This window comes from Aotus nancymaae, unplaced genomic scaffold (genome assembly GCF_030222135.1).
Source record: "Aotus nancymaae isolate 86718 unplaced genomic scaffold, 86718_ANA_hifiasm-v0.15.2.pri h1tg000019l, whole genome shotgun sequence".
Taxonomy (NCBI): Eukaryota; Metazoa; Chordata; class Mammalia; order Primates; family Aotidae; genus Aotus; species Aotus nancymaae.
This window is the reverse complement of record NW_026988431.1, coordinates 33,197,621-33,216,759: the sequence shown is the minus strand read 5'-3', so window position 1 is coordinate 33,216,759 and position 19,139 is coordinate 33,197,621. Positions and strand designations below refer to the sequence as shown.

General features: G+C 41.5%; 1 protein-coding gene and 1 pseudogene across 5 annotated transcripts in view; one reads left to right on the top strand and one right to left on the bottom strand.

The window, feature by feature from the left end:
* Positions 1-19,139, bottom strand: part of ARMC8 (armadillo repeat containing 8) — a 112,647-nt gene that overhangs the window by 7,672 nt on the left and 85,836 nt on the right. For all 5 annotated transcript variants that reach the window (XM_012451129.3, XM_012451130.3, XM_012451134.3 and 2 more), the window contains 5 exons: positions 17,926-18,075; positions 16,490-16,585; positions 7,558-7,653; positions 2,183-2,255; positions 93-186 (listed from right to left, as the gene is read on the bottom strand). In XM_012451129.3, the coding sequence (XP_012306552.2) occupies positions 93-186; positions 2,183-2,255; positions 7,558-7,653; positions 16,490-16,585; positions 17,926-18,075 (509 nt within the window). The remainder of the gene's footprint in view (positions 1-92; positions 187-2,182; positions 2,256-7,557; positions 7,654-16,489; positions 16,586-17,925; positions 18,076-19,139) is intronic.
* On the top strand, positions 1,159-1,666 carry LOC135275883 (large ribosomal subunit protein eL36-like; annotated as a pseudogene).

The window sequence follows — 19,139 nt, the reverse complement described above, 5'->3', positions numbered from 1 at the left end:
AAAGTATGGCCATGTTAATTACCGGCAATTCAAACCCTTTTGTGAAAGAATCCAACACAGCCCAAAGACGACCTTTTTACATTCATACTCACTTGTCACAAAGGTTTGAATCTGGTGACTGACTCAATTTGTGTAGAATATCTACGATGCCCATGTCTCGTAATTTATCCTGGCGTTCTTGCGAACCTAAATGATTAAAGCCAGGTTACTGGAAACATGACCCAGGCAAATGCTCTCTCTGATGTACAATCAACAATCTAGAGCCTTACCAGTGTCCTTCACTCCCTACTACTACTGTCCCTTTTGTCCTCCACCCTCTCCCAATGTGGTCGGACCCAGTCATGCTTGGACTGACAGCCTTCTAACTTGGCTGTCTGCCTCCTGACCATCCTGCCTGCAGTCTATCCTGGGTTCTGCAGCTGGACTGATTTCTCCATGGACTACAGGGTCAAGGTTAGATTCTTCAGCCTGGTACAGGCCCTCTGCCACTGATTCCCAGCTTCATCACTTCTCTCAGGACATACCCATGGCCCTGGCCAGGCCAGGCCAGGCTCTTACTACTCCAAACAGGTCTTGTCTTCCCCTTTCTATTATCTTCTACCCTCCTCTGTCCTCCCAGCACTTTTTGTTGCCTCTCAGTACAACTGGCACTTCCAATTTCTTTCATATCACTCTGTTCCATCTTCCAACTAGACTAAGGTCTCCTTGAGGGTGGCTTTGTCTCCCCCGTACATAGACGCTACTTGGTATCTAGGTCTGTGGGCGGAATCCAGTTTCCCTTCTTGCACTTTGTTTTGGGCATAACTGCTGAGTAATCCCCTGGAGTCTTCCCCACTGAAGAACCTACAGTGACCACTCATGCACTGGCTCTCTCTAGACAAAGTGAATCAGAATTTCTAGGGATGGGGCCCAGAAATCTGCACTTTAAAAATGTTCCCCACGTGATTCTAATGCAGCCAAACCCAGCCTTGGGACCTATTGCTCTCCTGTATTTGTTTGCTACCTTGGCTATAAATTGGAATCCACTGGGGAGCTTTAAGAAACACTTATGCCGGAGTGGGTTCCTGCACGGCGGTAATCCGCCGCCATCCGTACTCCTGGGTTCTCTGTGCGGGTTGGAGGATGGTTGGTTGTGGCAAGCGAGACTGAAGGGGTCAGGGCGCTGGGTTCTGGACCTCGGGGACCAAATCGGGACTCAACCTCCGCCCTTTCTCCCTGCTGCTGTCTACAGCCATGGCTCTTCGGTATCCTATGGTCATGGCCTCAACAAGGGCCACAAGATGACCAAGAACGTGAGCAAGCCCAGGCACAGCCGCCACTGCGGGCATCTGACCAAACACACCAAGTTTGTGCAGGACATGATCCAGGAGGTGTGTGGCTTTGCCCCGTACGAGTGGCGTGCCATGGAGTTGCTGAAGGTCTCCAAGGACAAACAGGCCCTCAAGTTCACCAAGAAAAGGGTGGGGACACACATCCGGGCCAACAGGAAGCGGGAGGAGCTGAGCAATGTCTTGGCCGCCATGAGGAAAGCTGCTGCCAAGAAAGACTGAGCCCCTCCCCTGCTGTCTCCCTGAAATAAACAGCTGCACCCCCCCCAAAAAAAAGAAACACTTATGCCTGGAGTCCACCCCCAGAGATTCTGATTTAATTGGCCTGGGGTAAAAATTCCCAGATGATTCTAATATGCAGCCAAGGTAAAGAATCATCTCTGATTTATACAGTCCTCCTTACAGACTACCAGCTTCACCAGTCACATTGCATTTCTCATTTCTCACCAATGCACCTTCTTCTCCATCATGCTTATCTGCCTGTAGTCCTCATATGTGCTTCCTCTGCTCATAACGAAAGGCTTATCCTCCCACCCACTCTCTCCTCTCACCTTCTTCGAGTGCATCTCACCATCCTCATCAGCTCTCTCATGGCAGGGACTGCCACTTACTTCTCACTCTCCCCTCTTGAATCTGGTATAGAGTTGGCTCCAATGGGGTGCTCAGTGTTGACTGTCCATCTGACTCAGGCTAGTTCCACTGATTTTCATACCAGGGCGACTCTGGAGGGTGCTTGGGCCAAGTGGTCCAAGAACAGAGTCTCTCCCCAGGATCTCAGGGGTACCTGCTGCCTTCCCTGTGCAAGACACTCTTCCCATAATTTTTTTTCAAAACATATCTCACCAATCTCTTACCTTCCTCTTCATTCCATATGAGGTTTGATATACAAAACATGGCTGCAAGCTGCAGTTTAACATGTGAATGGCCCTATTAATACAGAAAAAAAAAAGGTGGTAATCTCATTTTAGATCTTTTTTTGGAAGACCTACCATAGGCAATTCCTATAACCTAAAAGTTGAAGCAGAAGCCTCAAACTCAAATGTCTTGAGGGGCCATGAAGTTAACACTAATGAATGAAAGGGCTGGGCTAAAGATAATAAGGGACAGTGGAGAATCTGGCAAATTGAGGAGTACGAGCCTTGCCAAAAGACATTCAAATTCAAATTTGAAAACACTATCTGGCTGGACAAACTAAACACCTCTAGGGCTACAGGTATAGTTTGCAATTTATGATTCAGTCCATGCACAGAGAAACACCGTCATTTGACAATTTTACGCTTTCAACTTAGGCTACGTTTCCAGGTCACCAGCAGCCAATATAAAATGGGTGGATTTGCATTTGGTATTGATCTCTTAAGCTACTGGTTATCATATTCAAATGGCCCAATAATTCCTTTGGGGAAGAAAGTGAATATATGGTCAGAAAGTTCTGTAACACCCAGACTTTCACACACACACAATCTTTAAACGGTTTACTCCTCTGACACAACTTGCTATAAACTAGAAGCATTATATAATACATTCAGCTTCTGGAATAATTAAATTACTCTTATTTCTATAGGAACATCCCCAAAAACTTGATGAAATCTCTAGTTGATTTCTCAAATGTCTCTACTATCACTAAGGGGCCTCCTAGTCCTAATACAATTCTTATTTTGCTTTATGTACTGAAAGTACAACCATTTCTGGTTGCTTTGGATCATTTATCCACATGGAGTGCTTGCACCTGAACGAGATGACCCAATAATAAAATAATAATATTTTTTTTTTTTTGAGACGGAGTTTCGCTCGTTACCCAGGCTGGAGTGCAATGGCGCGATCTCGGCTCACTGCAACCTCTGCCTCCTGGGTTCAGGCAATTCTCCTGCCTCAGCCTCCTGAGTAGCTGGGATTACAGGCACACACCACCATGCCCAGCTAATTTTTTGTATTTTTAGTAGAGAGGGGGTTTCACCATGTTGACCAGGATGGTCTCGATCTCTTGACCTTGTGATTCACCTGCCTCGGCCTCCCAAAGTGCTTGGATTACAGGCGTGAGCCACCGTGCCCGGCCCAATTTTTTTTTTTTTGAGACAGAGTTTTGCTCTTATTGCCTAGGCTGGAGTGCAATGCCACAATTTCGGTTCACTGCAACCTCCGCCTCCTGGGTTCAAGTGATTCTCCTGCCTCAGCCTCCGGAATAGCTGGGATCACAGGTGCGCACCACCATGCTGGTTAATATTTTGTATTTTTAGTAGAGATAGGGTTTCACCATGTTAGTCAGGCTGGTCTCGAGCTCCTGACCTCAGGTGATCCCCTTGCCTTGGCCTTCCAAAGTGCTGGGATTACAGCATGAGCCACCACACCCAGCCATAAAATAATCTTTTTTTTTTTTTTTGAGACGGAGTTTCGCTCTTGTTACCCAGGCTGGAGTGCAATGGCGCGATCTCGGCTCACCGCAACCTCCGCCTCCTGGGTTCAGGCAATTCTCCTGCCTCAGCCTCCTGAGTAGCTGGGATTACAGGCACGCGCCACCGTGCCCAGCTAGTTTTTTTGTATTTTTAGTAGAGACGGAGTTTCACCATGTTGACCAGGATGGTCTTGATCTCTTGACCTCGTGATCCACCCGCCTCGGCCTCGCAAAGTGCTGGGATTACAGGCGTGAGCCACCGCGCCCGGCCAAAATAATCTTTATAGATCATTGTTCTATTGGTCAATTAAAAAAAATTCTACTATGTTTAAATAATTTATGCACATCTGAGGAAATATCAATGGCAAAGTATGCTCAATGGTTTTTTGAAGGCTAAGACAGACTTATCTTCTCATGTAGGACTCTATTTCAACTAAGCAGAGACAAAGAACTGGATCTGGCTTCCTTCAGTAGAATTCTATGGCTAGTGATTCTTTCTTCTACCTGCCAACACTTTTAAGGGGATGTTCAGTTTGGGCTCCCTTAAGATAAAACAAAATAAAACTTATCTGTTCCCAGTCTCAGATAATGAATCAATATTTGTTAAATAACGAGTCTGTATATACTATAACAAATATGTATTTACTTTGCATAAGTTTATTCATCATTCATTCAACATTTTTTGAGGACACACATTACTATGATGATAGAGAAAATTGGAGGTTGGAGGGTGGCAACTTAATTTAGGCGGAATGCACAAAACAGATCTCTTTGAAGAAGGCAATATTTAAACGGAGACTTAAAGAACAGGAAGGTGCCAGATGTGCAAACAGCAAGGGGCTTGAAATTCCAAGGAGGAGAAAAATTTCCTGAAAAGGTCTGGGTAAGAAGAGCTATCTGTTCAGAAAAGTAGTGTAGCCAAATTGTGCGAACTTGTAGGCCACAGTAAGGACTCTGGATTTCATTCTGTGTTTAAAGGAAGCCCCTGAAAGATTTAAATAGTGGAGGGACAAGATCTGATTTACATTTTTTAGAAGACCCTTGGGTTGAAGGAATTGGCGTGACAGTGAAGAAGTGTCTAAGAGGATACTGTTATTATAGTTTATCAGGCATGAGGTGCTGTGACTTGAACTGACTAGGGTGGGGGCAGTGGTGATCAAAAGGAGTAATTAGATTCAAGATCAGTTTTGGAGGAAGGGCAGATAGGACTTGCTGATAAATTGGGTGAATGAGGGGACAGAGCTGGAAAAATCAAGACAGACTCCAAGGTGTTATCAGACAGCCACATGGAGATGCTGAAAGGCTGAAAGGGCAGGAAGATATATAATGTCTATATGTAAGAACCACCCAGGAATCTTAAAAAAAAAATCCTGATGCCCAGGCTATACCCAGACCTATTAAATCAGAATCTTGGGAGGGATAAGACAAAGCAGTAATCTTTGAAAGCTCCCTACAAGGTCCTATTGTACAATGAAAGTTGTGATCTGCTGATCTCAGGAGAGCACCTGTAGGAGAGAAGAGAAGAGGGTCCAGAGTAAGCAGGGAGGTATGGTGTCATGCAAACCAAGAGAAAAGGATGTTTCCAGGAGGAGGAACTAGTTAGCTGGGCTGAAATCTGCTGTAAGTGGGTTAAGATGAAGAGAGAAAAGGATCCTTTGGATTTCGCATCATGGAAGTCACTGTTGACCCTAATTATGAGTTTCAGTTGAATGATGGGGGTAGAGGTGAAATGAAGCAGGTTAAAGAATGACTTTAGAGGTAAAGAAGGAGATAGTATGTGCAGAAAAGATGTTAAGAAGTTTGGCTTTGAAGGCCAGGCACAGTGGCTCATGCCTGTAATCCCAGCACTTTGGGAGGCCGAGGTGGGTGGATCATTTGAGGTCAGGAGTTTGAGACCAGCCTGGCCAACATGGTGAAACCCTGTCTCTACTAAATATACAAAAATTAGCCAAGTGATAGTGGTGCGCCTGTAATCCCAGCTAATCAGGAGGCTGAGGCAGGAGAATCACTTGAACCCAGGAGGTGGAGGTTGTGATGAGCCAAGATCATGTCATTGCACTCGAGTCTGGGTGGCAGAGTGAGACCCTGTCTCAAAAAATAAAAATAAAAAAAGAAAGAAATTTGGCTTTGGCTTTGAGTAACAGAGAAATGGGTATGCCTCAATAGGTATGAGAAGTTAAGGAAAACTTTTTAAGTGATTAGGTATACAATGTGGATTGGTATTGAAAAGATAACAGAATCTTTGGTTGGAAGCGGTAAGGTTTTCATTCAACAAATATTTACCAAGCATACGCTAAGGCCAGACACCATGGTGGATATACAACTGTGCACAAAGCTGACATGGTCCCTGCCCTTGTGGAACTTACACTGTGGTAGAGCCACCCAGTAGGCACACAAATATACAACACTAAAATTGAGCTAAGGGCTCTGAAGGAAGGGAACAAAAAGCAGTAATGAGGAATAATCTACAAGGACAAGAATCCAGTAAGAAAGTATAAGTTCAGCTGAGATTTGAAGGGAGAGATGGAGAGGAGAAAAGTGTTCCAGGCAGAGAAGCCATGTGTGAAGGTCCCAAGGAAGGAAAGAACATGGCCTTTTCGAGAAACTGCAAGCAGCCAGTGTAGTGAACAAAGGAAGAGAGGAATAAGATAAATTGGGGATATAAATGGGTTAGGTCATGTAGGACTTGACAGGCCATCATAAGGGCATATGAACTTTATTCAGGTATAACAAGGAGCCACTGAAGGACTTTAGTTTCTCTTAATAAAACAAAAAGCTGAGGTCATCACTAACTGTCATAGGGAGGGAAAATGTGAGATCTAAAGGATGAGGGGCAGGTAAGAATCTATTCTCCTAGAGAATGAGGGTGCCAGCTTCTTAGAGAATCACCGAAGGACAACAGGAGGGGCGGAGCGCCCATGTGGGGTACGGTGCCTTTCTCTGCAGTTGTTAACTCTGACACGGCAGGCAAAGAGAAGACAGATTGGTGTGGCAAGGGGAGGCTTCCTCCATGGTTGGAATTTTGTCAGGAGATGTTGACAGAATGAAAAGTGGAGGGCTGTTTAATACCCAGATTTTGGCAGTGGGCAGTCTCTGGTGATGATCAGATGCAGGGTATGGCCACGGCAGCAGGTAGCAGATTGTTTAGAAGCAAACAGGTAAAGGAACTATGGTGCCAGAGGGCTAGAGGGTTCATCCACCATGGGAATGAAGACTTGAGAGGGAAGACAGGGACTGGAGGGCACTGAGAGAAAGCCAAGTGCCCAGGTCTTCACTGGTTAAGAAGGAGGCAACCAGTAGACAACAAGGGCAGGGAGTGGAATGGCAGGTAATAATATTACCATGTGGCACAAGTTTCAAGGAGTTGGTGTTTTCTCTTTTTCTTCAGGATGGAAGAGAGTTCCTTCAGTCTGAGGAGTCACATAGTAATCTGTTCTTTTCCTCTTTTTTTTTTGTTTTTTTGAGACAGAGTTTCGCTCTTGATACCCAGGCTGGAGTGCAATGGCGCGATCTCGGCTCACCGCAACCTCCGCCTCCCGGGTTCAGGCAATTCTCCTGCCTCAGCCTCCTGAGTAGCTGGGATTACAGGCACGCGCCACCGTGCCCAGCTAATTTTTTGTATTAGTAGAGACGGGGTTTCACCATGTTGACCAGGATGGTCTCGATCTCTTGACCTCGTGATCCACCCGCCTCGGCCTCCCAAAGTGCTGGGATTACAGGCTTGAGCCACCGCGCCCGGCCTCTTTTCCTCTTTTTAAAATCTCTGCACAATTTATTTTGAGTTAATAATAGAACAGTCCCTGCATTCTAATCCTGAAGTGAAAGAGGACAAGGGCTCACCATGTAATACTTGATTTTCTGTAGGATATCATCATTGGTCATAATAAGATCTTTTGCTGTTGTACCATCCGCTATGTTGGCTAAGATACACAGTGTCTGGAAAAGAACAAAGGGCCAACAGTCAGGAAAGCTCTGAAATCCGAGTCAAGCTCTCTCAAGAGTTTGGGCAATTTCTCATTTAAAGGTACATGGATTCTCACAGGTTCCACTCTCAATGCCCTGATTTCTCATCTGCTGACATCATTGCTAATAACAGTAAACCACACCCGAACAAATCTACATTAGACAAAAGAGAACCCCAACACTTTGGTGGTTTCTTGCTGGGCATTAACCCATAGCTGTGCAAAAGCAGCCATTTTGTATAAGTTATACTATCAAATCAAAGAGAAAATGTAACTTATTATTTTTTTCTTGAAAATCTCATTTCCAAGAGAAACTCTTGTGACAAACCACAATGTTCCCTGAACAAAGTAGTCTCTTCGGTGGAAGCTCTGAAGGTGTTGCAACTCCCCTGCTAGGGAGGTCTCTCTTTTCTATGCCTCCACCTGCTACTTGCTCCTAAGCTCATGAATCTGCACTCTTTTTGGTTATTCTCTCGTGGAAAAGATCCTATGAAGGGGCAGACATGAGCACGACAAGTGTAATTAACAGGAGTAATTAGTTTGGGGAAGAGTTGACAGTCAATGTTTTAGGAGTCCAAGTTCAAGATGACATCAGAACCAAGTGATTTATAGTTTTATAGTTGATCTCCGCACATTCTAGCCCCTCCTGAGACTACAGGATAAGGTAATTAAATACGAGTGTTTTTTTTTTTTTTTTTTTTCCGAGACAGTCTCACTTGGTCGCCCAGGCTGGAGTATAGTGGTATGATCTTGGCTCACTGCAACCTCCATCTCCTGGATTCAATCAATGCTCTCTGCTTCAGCCTCCCAAGTAACTGGGATTTCAGGTGTGCACCACCACACCTGGCTAATTTTTGTATTTTTAGTAGAGATGAGGTTTCACCATGTTGGCCAGGCTGGTGTCAGATTCCTGATCTCAGCTGATCCACCTGCCTCAGCCTCCCAAAGTGCTGGGATTACAGGTGTGAGTGACCGCGCCCAGCCTACAACAAGTATTCTTTCTCTCCCCATCTCCATCACGTCTTGACTTGCAATCCAAATGTGGCAACACTGGACTCACAATACCACATTCCTTCTAGTTCTGCTTGAATTCCTTCATGTGATTACAGAAAGCCTTAGCAAGCTTTACAATAACCCCACCTTCCAAGAGCAAGCCAGCAAAATGATATTCATCAGTGGTAGTGATCCAATTCTCACCAACCAGCCTCTGCCAGGCTTTATTAAGATAAAATCAAAATGCAAAGGGTGAGGCCAATCAATGGGAACAAAGGTAAAACCTGGCTGGGAAGCAGGAAGGAGGCAGCACATGGAAGAATCATAGTTTATTACTCTCTTGTTCTCCATCTCCCCACCATTTCTCATCAAAAAGACTCAGTCCTATGAGTTGGCCAGAGCACCTTAACAGGAAATAATGGAAATGATCCTAACTATGAATAAGAATTTTAAATAAGGCTTCATAAACAAGGTATTCATGGAGAGAGGAGAAATGGTAAACACCTTTAGACTCACCTAGAAAACAGCTACCTCCTCTTATCCACTAAGACTGAATATAAAGGGGAACTCCAGAGACGATCCCTCAGAATAGACCAGGTCAGCAAGAGAGGTGAGTGACTCCCCTTTGTAGTGTTAGAATACACCCATGCATCCCCAGGTTTGAACAGCATGAAAGAGTGAGGACCAGTTCTGTTTTGAAGCTTACAAAACCTCTCTGTAAATATTCCTATGGAGACAAGAAATCAAATCTTAAAGAAATCAATTAGGCCGGGCATAGTGACTCATGCCTAATCCTAGCACTTTAGGAGGCCAAGGCAGGTGGATCTCAGGGACAAGAAAGAGATCGAGACCATCCTGGCCAACATGATGAAACCCTGTCTCTACCAAAAGTACAAAAATTAGCTGGGCATGGTGGTGCACACCTGTAGTCCCAGCAACTGGGGAGGCTGAGGCAGGAGAATCGCGTGACCCTGGGAGGCAGAGGTTGCAATGAGCTGAGCTTGCGCCACTGCACTCCAGCCTGGCAACACTGTGAGACTCCGTCTCAAAAAAAAAATCAAAAATCAATTGTTGGGCCAAGTCAATTGAATATGTGGGCTGAGGAAGAGATAAAAACTACACATACACACACCCCCCCCCATTAATGTATGCATATTAGTGTATACACTAATATGAAGAATTGGAAATCAATGAAATAGAGCAGAGACTAGTAAATTATGGTCTAGGCCAAATCCAACCTGCTGTCTCTTTTGGTAATTTTTATTGGAAGACAGTCAGGTCTACTTGCTTATGTATTGTCTACAGCTGCTTCCAGGCTAGAACAGCATAAAAGAGTAGTTGCTAGAGACCAGAGCCTATAAAAATTAAAATATATACTTTGCCTCTTACAGAAACAGTTGGCTAGACTCTGAAGTAGAGAACAGGCTCAGGCTGGGTGCGGTGGCTTTATGCCTGTAATCCCAGCATTTTGGGAGGCCAAGACAGGTGGATCCCTTGAGGTCAGGAGTTTGAGGCCAGCCTGGCCAACATAGTGAAACCTCATCTCTAAAAAAATTGGCCAGGCGTCGTGGCGGGCACCTGTAATTCCAGCTACTCGGGAGGCTGAGGCACGATATTCTCTGAAATCAGGAGGTGGAGGCTGCAGTGAGCCAAGATCACACCACTACACTCCAGCCTGGGCAACAGAGTGAGATTCTGTCTCCAAAAAAAAAAAAAAAAGAAAGAAAAAAGAAAATAATAGGTGGGAAAATCAAAGAAACCAAAAGCTGATTCTTTGAGACTATCAATAGAATTGCTAAACCTCTAGTCAGACTGAACAGGAAAAAAAGAATTACCAACTGGGCACAGTGGCTCACACCAGTAATCCCAGCGCTTTGGGAGGCTGAGGTGGGCAGATCACCTAAGGTCAGGAGTTTGAGAACAGCCTGGTCAAGATAGTGAAACCCCCATCTCTACTAAAAATACAAAAATTATCTGGGTGTGGTGGCACATGCCTGTAATCCCAAGCTACTTGGGAGGTGGAGGCAGAAGAATCGACTGAACCCGCGAGGCGGAGATTGCAATGAGCTGAGATCTTACCACTGCACTCCAGCCTGGATGACAGAACAAGACTGTCTCAAAAAGAAAAGAAAAAAAAGAAATTACCAATATAAAGAACAAGAGAAGAGATACTGCGTTGCAAAGGATACTACAGACTTGAAAAAGGAATAGAAATTATGAACAGTTTCATGTTAATAAATTTGAAAACTCAGATGAAATGAGTAAATTCCTTGAAAGATACATAATACCAAAGCTCACACAAGAAGCAGATAACCTCAACAGTCCTATTTCCATTAAAAAATGTGAATTTGTAGTTAAACAGCTTTCCACAAAACAGTCATCATATCCAGATGATTCCAAATGGGAGCATTCCACCAAAACTGAAGAAAAAAATAATTAATTCTTCACAAATTCTTGCAGAAAATTGAAGAGGGAACATCTCTACCTCATTCCCCAAGGCCAGCATTATCCCAATACCAAAACCAGACAAAGACACTATAAACAAACATTTCATCAATATCCCTCATAAATATAGATGTAAAACACTCCTTATCAAATTTCGGTAAATTGAATCTAGCAATATATCTAAAGGATAACATATAATGACTAAATTAGGTTTACCTCAAATATATTAGTTTAACATATAAAACTTAATTAAATGAATCCACCATATAAATTGGAGCTATAAAAAAAAAAAAAGGAATTTCAACAGATGCAAAAAAAAGTGATTAAAAAAAATCTACGGCTCATGTTTGGGGTTTAAAAACAAAAAAGAAAAAATAATCCTGTTTATGGTAAAAACTCAACAAATTAGAATAGAATTTCTTTCCCTTTCTTTAATAAAGGGAATTTATGAAAAACCTACATCCTACATATTCAATAGTGAAGGACTGGGTGCTTTCCTCTAATATTGGAAACAAGACAAATATGTTCATCCTCATCTCATTACACTGTAAGTTCTAGCTAGACAATGAAACAAGAAAAACAAAATAGCATATACATTGGAAAATAAGAAGTAAAGCTATTTTTATTTAAAGATGTGATCATTTGTTGAAAATTTTAAGTAATCCACAGAAATAACTTAAGGCAACTTTAGCAAGAATTCAGGATACAAGACTGATATACAAAAACTGTATTACCATATACTAACAATGAACAATTGGAAATTAAAATTTTTAAAATAACATTTTCATAACATCAAACATATGAAATACTTAGGAATAAATCTGACCAAGAGTACAACACCTATATACCAAAAACTACAAAACATTGCTAAGAACTGAAGAAGACTTAAATAATTGAGAAGATATAGTATGTTCATGAATTGGAAGACTCAATATTGTTAAGATGTCACTTCTTGCCAAATTAATCTATAAATACAACACAATCAAAATCCCGGTTGGCTTTTCATTTGTAGAAATGAGAATAGAATTATAAGAGATATAGTAAATTTCACTGTTTTGGTAGTAATTTTATTTACCAAATGTATATATTTCTTGAGATGGAGTCTTGCTGTGTCACCCAGGCTGGAGTGCAGTCATGTGATTTCAGCTCATTGCAACCTCTGCCTCCCAGGGTCAAGTGATTCTCCTGCTTCAGCCTCCTGAGTAGCTGGAACTACAAGCATGTGGCCATACCCGGCTAATTTTTGTACTTTTAGTAGAGATAGGGCTTCACCATGTTGCCAGGCTGGTCTTGAACTCCTGACCTCAAGTGATCTGCCCGCCTCAGCCTCCCAAAGTGCACTCGGCCTCAAATGTATAGAACCTTAAAACCGCCAGCACAATCAGCATTTATAGAACAGTTCTATTACCACCTCCCTTCCTAAATTTTCCTATGCTATCCCTTTATAGTCAAATCCTGCCCCTAACCTTTAAGCCTTGGATACTTTTGATTTGTTCTCTGTCTCAACTGTTTTGTCTTTTACAGATCCCCAAGGTGGGATCATATAATATCTTGTCTTTTGTATCTGGGATCTTTCATGTAGCACAATGCATTTGAGATTCATTCATGTTGTTACATATAGCAACAGTTTGTCCCTCGTGATATTCTATTATATGAATGAACCATAGCTTGTTGAGGGATGTTAATTTCTAATTTTTGGTGATACAAATAAAGTTGTTAAGAATGTATATATACATAGTTCTTTTATGTGTGATCTTAGGTTTTCATTTTATATGAGTAAATGCCTAGGAATGGGATTGCTGGGTTATATGGTAAGTATATGTTCAACTTCGTAAGAAACTGTCAAACCATTTCCAAAATGCCTGTATTATTTTGCATTCCTACTAGATGCTCCATATCCTTGCTAGCAACTGTACCATTAGTTTTAAAAACATTTTAGGTATTCTAATAGATAACACAGTGATATTTTATTGTGAAGTGTCTGTTCATATTATTTGCTGAGTTTTATATTTGGTTATTTGTTTTCTTTCTTCGATGGAGTCTTGCACTGTTGCCCAGGCTGGAGCACAGTGGTGTGATCTTGGCTCACTGAAACCTCTGCCTCCTGGGTTCAAGCAATTCTTCTGCCTCAGCCTCCCTACGTAGCTGGAATTACAGGTGCGTGCCACCACACCCAGCTAATTTTTTGCATTATTAGTAGAGACGGGGTTTCACTATGTTGGCCAGACTGGTCTGGAACTCCTGACCTTGTGATCTGCCCGTCTTGGCCTCCCAAAGTGCTGGGATTACAGGCATGAGCCACCACACCTGGCCGGTTGTTTGTTTTCTTGTTGTTTTGAGAATTCTTCAAATATTCTGGACACAAGTCATTTGTCAGATATCTGATCCACAAATATTCCTTCCAGTGAATGGCTTGTTGTTTTAGTCTCTTAACAGTGCATTTCACAATGCAGAAGCTGGCCGGGCGCAGTGGCTCACGCCTATAATCCCAGCACTTTAGGAGGCCGACGCAGGTGGATCACAAGGTCAGGAGATTGAGACCAGCCTGACCAACATGATGAAACTCCGTCTTTACTAGAAATACAAAAATTAGCCGGGCATGGTGGCATGTGCCTGTAGTCCCAGCTACTTGGGAGGCTAAAGCAGGAGAATCGCTTGAACCCGGGAGGCAGAGATTGCAGTGAGCCGAGATCATGCCACTGCACTCCAGCCTGGGCGACAGAGCAAGAGGCCATGTCAAAACAAAAAAAAAAAAAAAAAAAAACAAAGCACAATGCAGAAGTTTTACAGTTTCATGAAGACCAATTTACCTTTTCTTTTCTGGATGAGGTTTTAAATTTCATAGCTAAGAACTCTTTGCCTAATCTAAGATCTCAAAGATTTTCTCCTGAATTTTTTCTAAGTTTTATAGTTTTACCTTCTATGTTTTGTCTATCAGTAAATTTTTATCTGAGGTGTGTGATATGGTTCAAAGTTAATTTTTTTTTTAGCAATTGTATAGCACCTTTTCTTGAAAAGACCATTCTTTCTCTACCAAGTTGCCTTTGTACCTTTGTCAGTAATCTACTGGCCATTCATGTGTGGGTCCATTTCTGGACTCTAATCTGTTCCATTGATCAATATGTGCTATCTTTTTTTTGCTAAGAGTATGCTGTCTTCATTACTACTGTACTTTTATAGTTAAGTCTTGAGATAAGGTATTGTGAATCCTCCAATACTACCTGTTTTTTCTTCAATACTGTTTTGGCTTTTTAGTTCCTTTGCCTTTTTACATAGGTTTTTAAATCTGTATGTAAGGGCACAGATTTTAGATATTTATATCTATAGTATTATTTATAAACAATCATGCTGGTATTGTGATTGGGACTGTTGAATCTATAAATCAACTTGGGGAGAACTGACATTTTAAAATGGTGTATCTCTCCATTTATTTAGGTATTGGATTTCTTTCATTCATTTCATTATCAGTGTTTTGTAGTGTTCAGTATACAGATCCTTGTGAGATTTACACATAAGAATTTCATTTTTTTTCTTCCTAAGCTACTGCAAATGGTACTATGTTTTATTATCTCAACATCCAATTGTTCACTGATGATATATAAAAATACAATTGACTATTCTATCTTGTGACCTTGCTTAACTCATTTATTAGTTCTAGATTTTTTGGTGAGTCCACGGCATTTTCTATATAGGCATTCATATTGTCCTTTCCAATCTGTATGCGTCTTCTTTTGCTTAGTAGGAATTCCAGCACAATGTTGAACAGTAGTGGTACAAATGGACATGCCTGTCTTGCTCCCAATTTAAGGGCAGTGACAGATATATTTTACTATCTTGTCTGTGGTGACAGTTTCATAGGTATATGCACATGCCAAAACTGATCACACTGTATACTTTATGTGCAGCTTATTGTCAACTGTACGTCAATCAAAAAAATAACTTATCAGATGCTTTTGAGAAGCATTAAACTGCCAGCTAGTCAGCAGACTGTTTAGCCTCCCATACTCGCCTACTTCCAGATCACTTCCAAAATCTGTATGAAAGAGTTCCTTTGTGTCTTGCAAAAACAGTATTGTTGTTGGTCTTTCTTTCTGCCCTCCTTCAAATCTTGCCTCACCTTTCTGTCTTGCTTCACTTTTCAAGTTACTGAAATTCTAACCAGGTAAGTTGTCTTTCTAGATAAAATTCATTCCTATACTCTCAAAGTACAATGGTTTATTCTGAACAATGTATTTTCTTCATTGTTGTGTTTGAGTAATAGATTTCACTTCAGCTAATTTTACTGATGCTTATGAGATTATACATTTTCTGTTAATTTTTTTCATCAAAACACAGTTTAAAAAAAAATTTAACAGATACTACCTAAAATATCAGTCTTAAAATCACTTTATCAAATCTACCATTTTTTTGCTCACAACTTAATTGCAGCTTCTAAGACCTACAACTCTTACTTCTTGGGCTGCTCTTCCAAGGCTGGCTGAATTACTCTAACTCAAGAATACAGAAGATGAGAAGCACAGGCCCTGAAGTTAGACTCTCTGGGTCCAACTCTCTATTGATGACCTTGGGCAAGTTTCTTTGAGATATATATATGTAGATATATATATCTATCTACAGCTTAATGAATTTTGAAAGTGAACACAACCATGTAGCCAACACCTTTGTCAAAAAATTGAACATTACCAGTACCTCTGGTCCTGTGTTAAAATCTTAGGTTTGCAGGTGACCTTTGTCAAAGAGTAAAATAAAATGCTCTATGACCTTTTGCTCTACAACATTTGTCACAGAACAAAATAAAATATATACATTAAAACTCCCATGACAAATCTCAGAAAATAGAGAAAAATAATTCCCAACTGTCCTGATAAATGCACAGCTTCTGTACTTTTTAATGCCTACCCTAAACTTGCCCTCCTGAAACTTAACAGAAATAGGCATATGGGATGGGGAATAAGATGCCTAAGAGAAAAGAAACGAAAACTATCTCCAGGGGTAAGGAATTACTTTATCAGTGAGTTGCAGGAATTTCTAGTTCAGAGCATGGCAGCAGAGAGGGCTAGATATAGTGATCCTGGAAAAAGGATTCATTCCAGAATGATGAAAGGTGGCTGCTCATGTAGAGACAGGGACAATGTGTACAGTGCATGACACACAGGGTAAAACTGTAGATGCTGGTCATGTTTTCCTCTATTTCAGGAAGAGTAATTCGTAAAGAGAGTTTAAGGGATGGTGGAAGATCTTTTTTCCTATCTCTGGAGTACCTTCCATCTCAGCACTCTGACTTCTGCAGATCTGAATGTTTCAGGAGACTCCTAAGAACTTCCTTTGTGCTCACATTCAGAAAATATTCCCCAAGAAAAAGCAACACATACCTGCTCTTTGACCTCAATATTATGTTCCCCTTCTAGAATAAGAGTGACGGCTTGCATAATTTGCTTTCCATGAGTACTCATTATTTTATCTATATGCTGTAAAACAATGGGAAATCCACAATTATCATCTGGGAAACAGAAAAAGACCACTGAATGAATAGAAGGCTTCTAAAAGCTAAACATTATTATTCACAACTGCTTCAAGCACATTACAGCATACAGAACTAGATGCCAAAGAACAGTGTTTATTATACTTTGAAGCTACAGTTTGCCTTCAAATATGTCACATATATATATACATACACACGTATATATACATTACATATATATACATATATACATAAAGTTGACCTGACAGAATATGAAAGTGCAATCATTGGGGGTCCTCAAGCCCAAAGATATTAAAGAAAAAGGAAACACAGACCAGGCATGGTGGGCTCACACCTGTAATTCCAGCACTCCGGGAGGCCAAGGCAGGCCAATCACCTGAAGCCAGGAGTTTGAGACCAGCCTGGCCAACATGGTGAAATCCCGTCTCTACTAAAAGTACAAAAATTAGCAGGGTGTGGTGGTGTACTCCTGAACTCCCAGCTAGTTGGGAGGTTGAGGCAGAAGAATCACTTGAACCTGGGAGGTGGAGGTTGCAATGAGCCGAGACTGCACCACTGCACTCAGGCCTGAGGGACAGAGCAAGATTCTGTCTCAAAAAAAAAAAAAATGGGAAGCATAAAAAAATTGGATGGACTAGGGTAATAGGAGAAGCCAGGGACATGGAAAATATGGTGTAGATTTCCTAATATTATCTTGGAGCATAAATGCATAATGACGACTTAAAAGACAAGTGGGGCACAGAGAAGGGAAGCACCCATATTTCCTCATCTATCTGAAGGCTACTTATATTGTTTCTTGGGGAATGTTAGAAAACATCGAGAGGGACCCCACCAGCAAGGCTAAGCCTCTCCTACTCTGGCATGTATCCACTGCTTTCTATACTGACATCTTCAGAGGTCAATCCTGTAAATGTGGGTAGGGAGATGGTCTATGGAATGGCTCTGAGAATTCTCTGAAGGGAAAGAAGCAGAGGCCCCAGACATAAGTGATTTAGGCAGATGAGAAAATCCATCCTGGACAGCATACCAGGTAAGAAAAAAGTAACAAATCAAGGTAGGCACTGGTCATGTTTTCCTCTGTTCCAGCGAGTAGAGGGAGACAGGATAAACAGTATAGAAGTGGAGAGTAGGGGGTGATTTGGTGAAGCAGCTCCCAGAACACCTATGAAAGCGACAGGTCTAGACATCAACTCCTTGTTTCTTTGGAAGAGAGTAGCATTTGAATCACACTTATGGGCAGATGTTAATGAGGGCAGAGAGAGAGAGCAATGTCTTGCAGTGCATATGCAGGGCTAGCTAATTTGAAGCCTGGGTGATTTTACTTACAGGACGAGTAGAGAGGAGATTTCTAAGAAGTCCCAATGTCTTCATGAGCACATTCAAATCTGAATCTGATAACAACCGGAATAGCTGTTCAGTACTCAAGCTTCGTAAAATATCTGCTTTTATTTTTTGTTCAGCCTGAAATGCCATATTCTGAAAGGATTAAAGAAGTTGCAAGTCATGTCTACATTTACTTTATTAAATTATATTTAATAGTAACTGACAACTTTCAAAGTACAAACAGAATCTGCAGAAAATCTTTAAGGATAAATCCCTGTATTTTCCTGATTCTTGTTAATCACCTATATTTCTGTCTGTCAAGAGAAGGGTAACTGTTACTCCTAGATATACTTCTACATGAGGAATATGACCACTTTCAGGCATAGGCATTTGAATGTCTTAAGATTTCTCAAATAAATACAAAACTCATTTATCACTTTTAAGAATCTTTATGGTTACCAAGTTGCCTGCTGTACACAAAATGACTATTAATGATTATACTGTGCCATGACTTTTGAGAATGATTTCAAAGTACTTATGGAAGAAAATAAGCAGTGGGTTTTGTTAACTTTACTGGCATGAAAACATCTACTGTGTTCACAATACTATGGTAGGTGTTGGCATGGCTGGGCTATATCACACAGGAAGCTCTCCAGAGGGTAGGAGGTGTATCTGAGCTACCAGTAATCCCGGGTGGCCAGTAGCTATTTTACTCCTTTTTCTCTAATTTGTATCATGGGTTAGCCCAGCTGAATCCCAAACTATACATGTATGAAGAAAACAAAAATCATGGTAAATGCCAAATAACAACTTATAAATCAACTTTTGATACAAAAATCTCTTGTATAGCCGGGCATGGTGACACATGGCTGTAATCCCAGCTACTTGGGAGGCTGAAGCACAAGAATCGCTTGAACCCAGGACGGTTCAAGGTTGCAGTGAGCTCAGATCATGTCACTACACTCCAGCCTGGGTAACTGAGCAAAACTCTGTATCAGAAAAAAAAAATCTTGTAAACTAGCGACATAATATGTGGTTGTTGCCCTCCAGGAACTTATTAAAGTGCTAAGACATTAGAGATCAAGTTACATAATGATGTGAGGAAGCATGGCAGAGCAAAAAGAATACTATGTATCAAGAGACCAGGCCAGAGATGATTCTAAAGTTTTATATTTTGCAGATAGAGAACACAGCAGCTGGTAATATGGAGACTGATG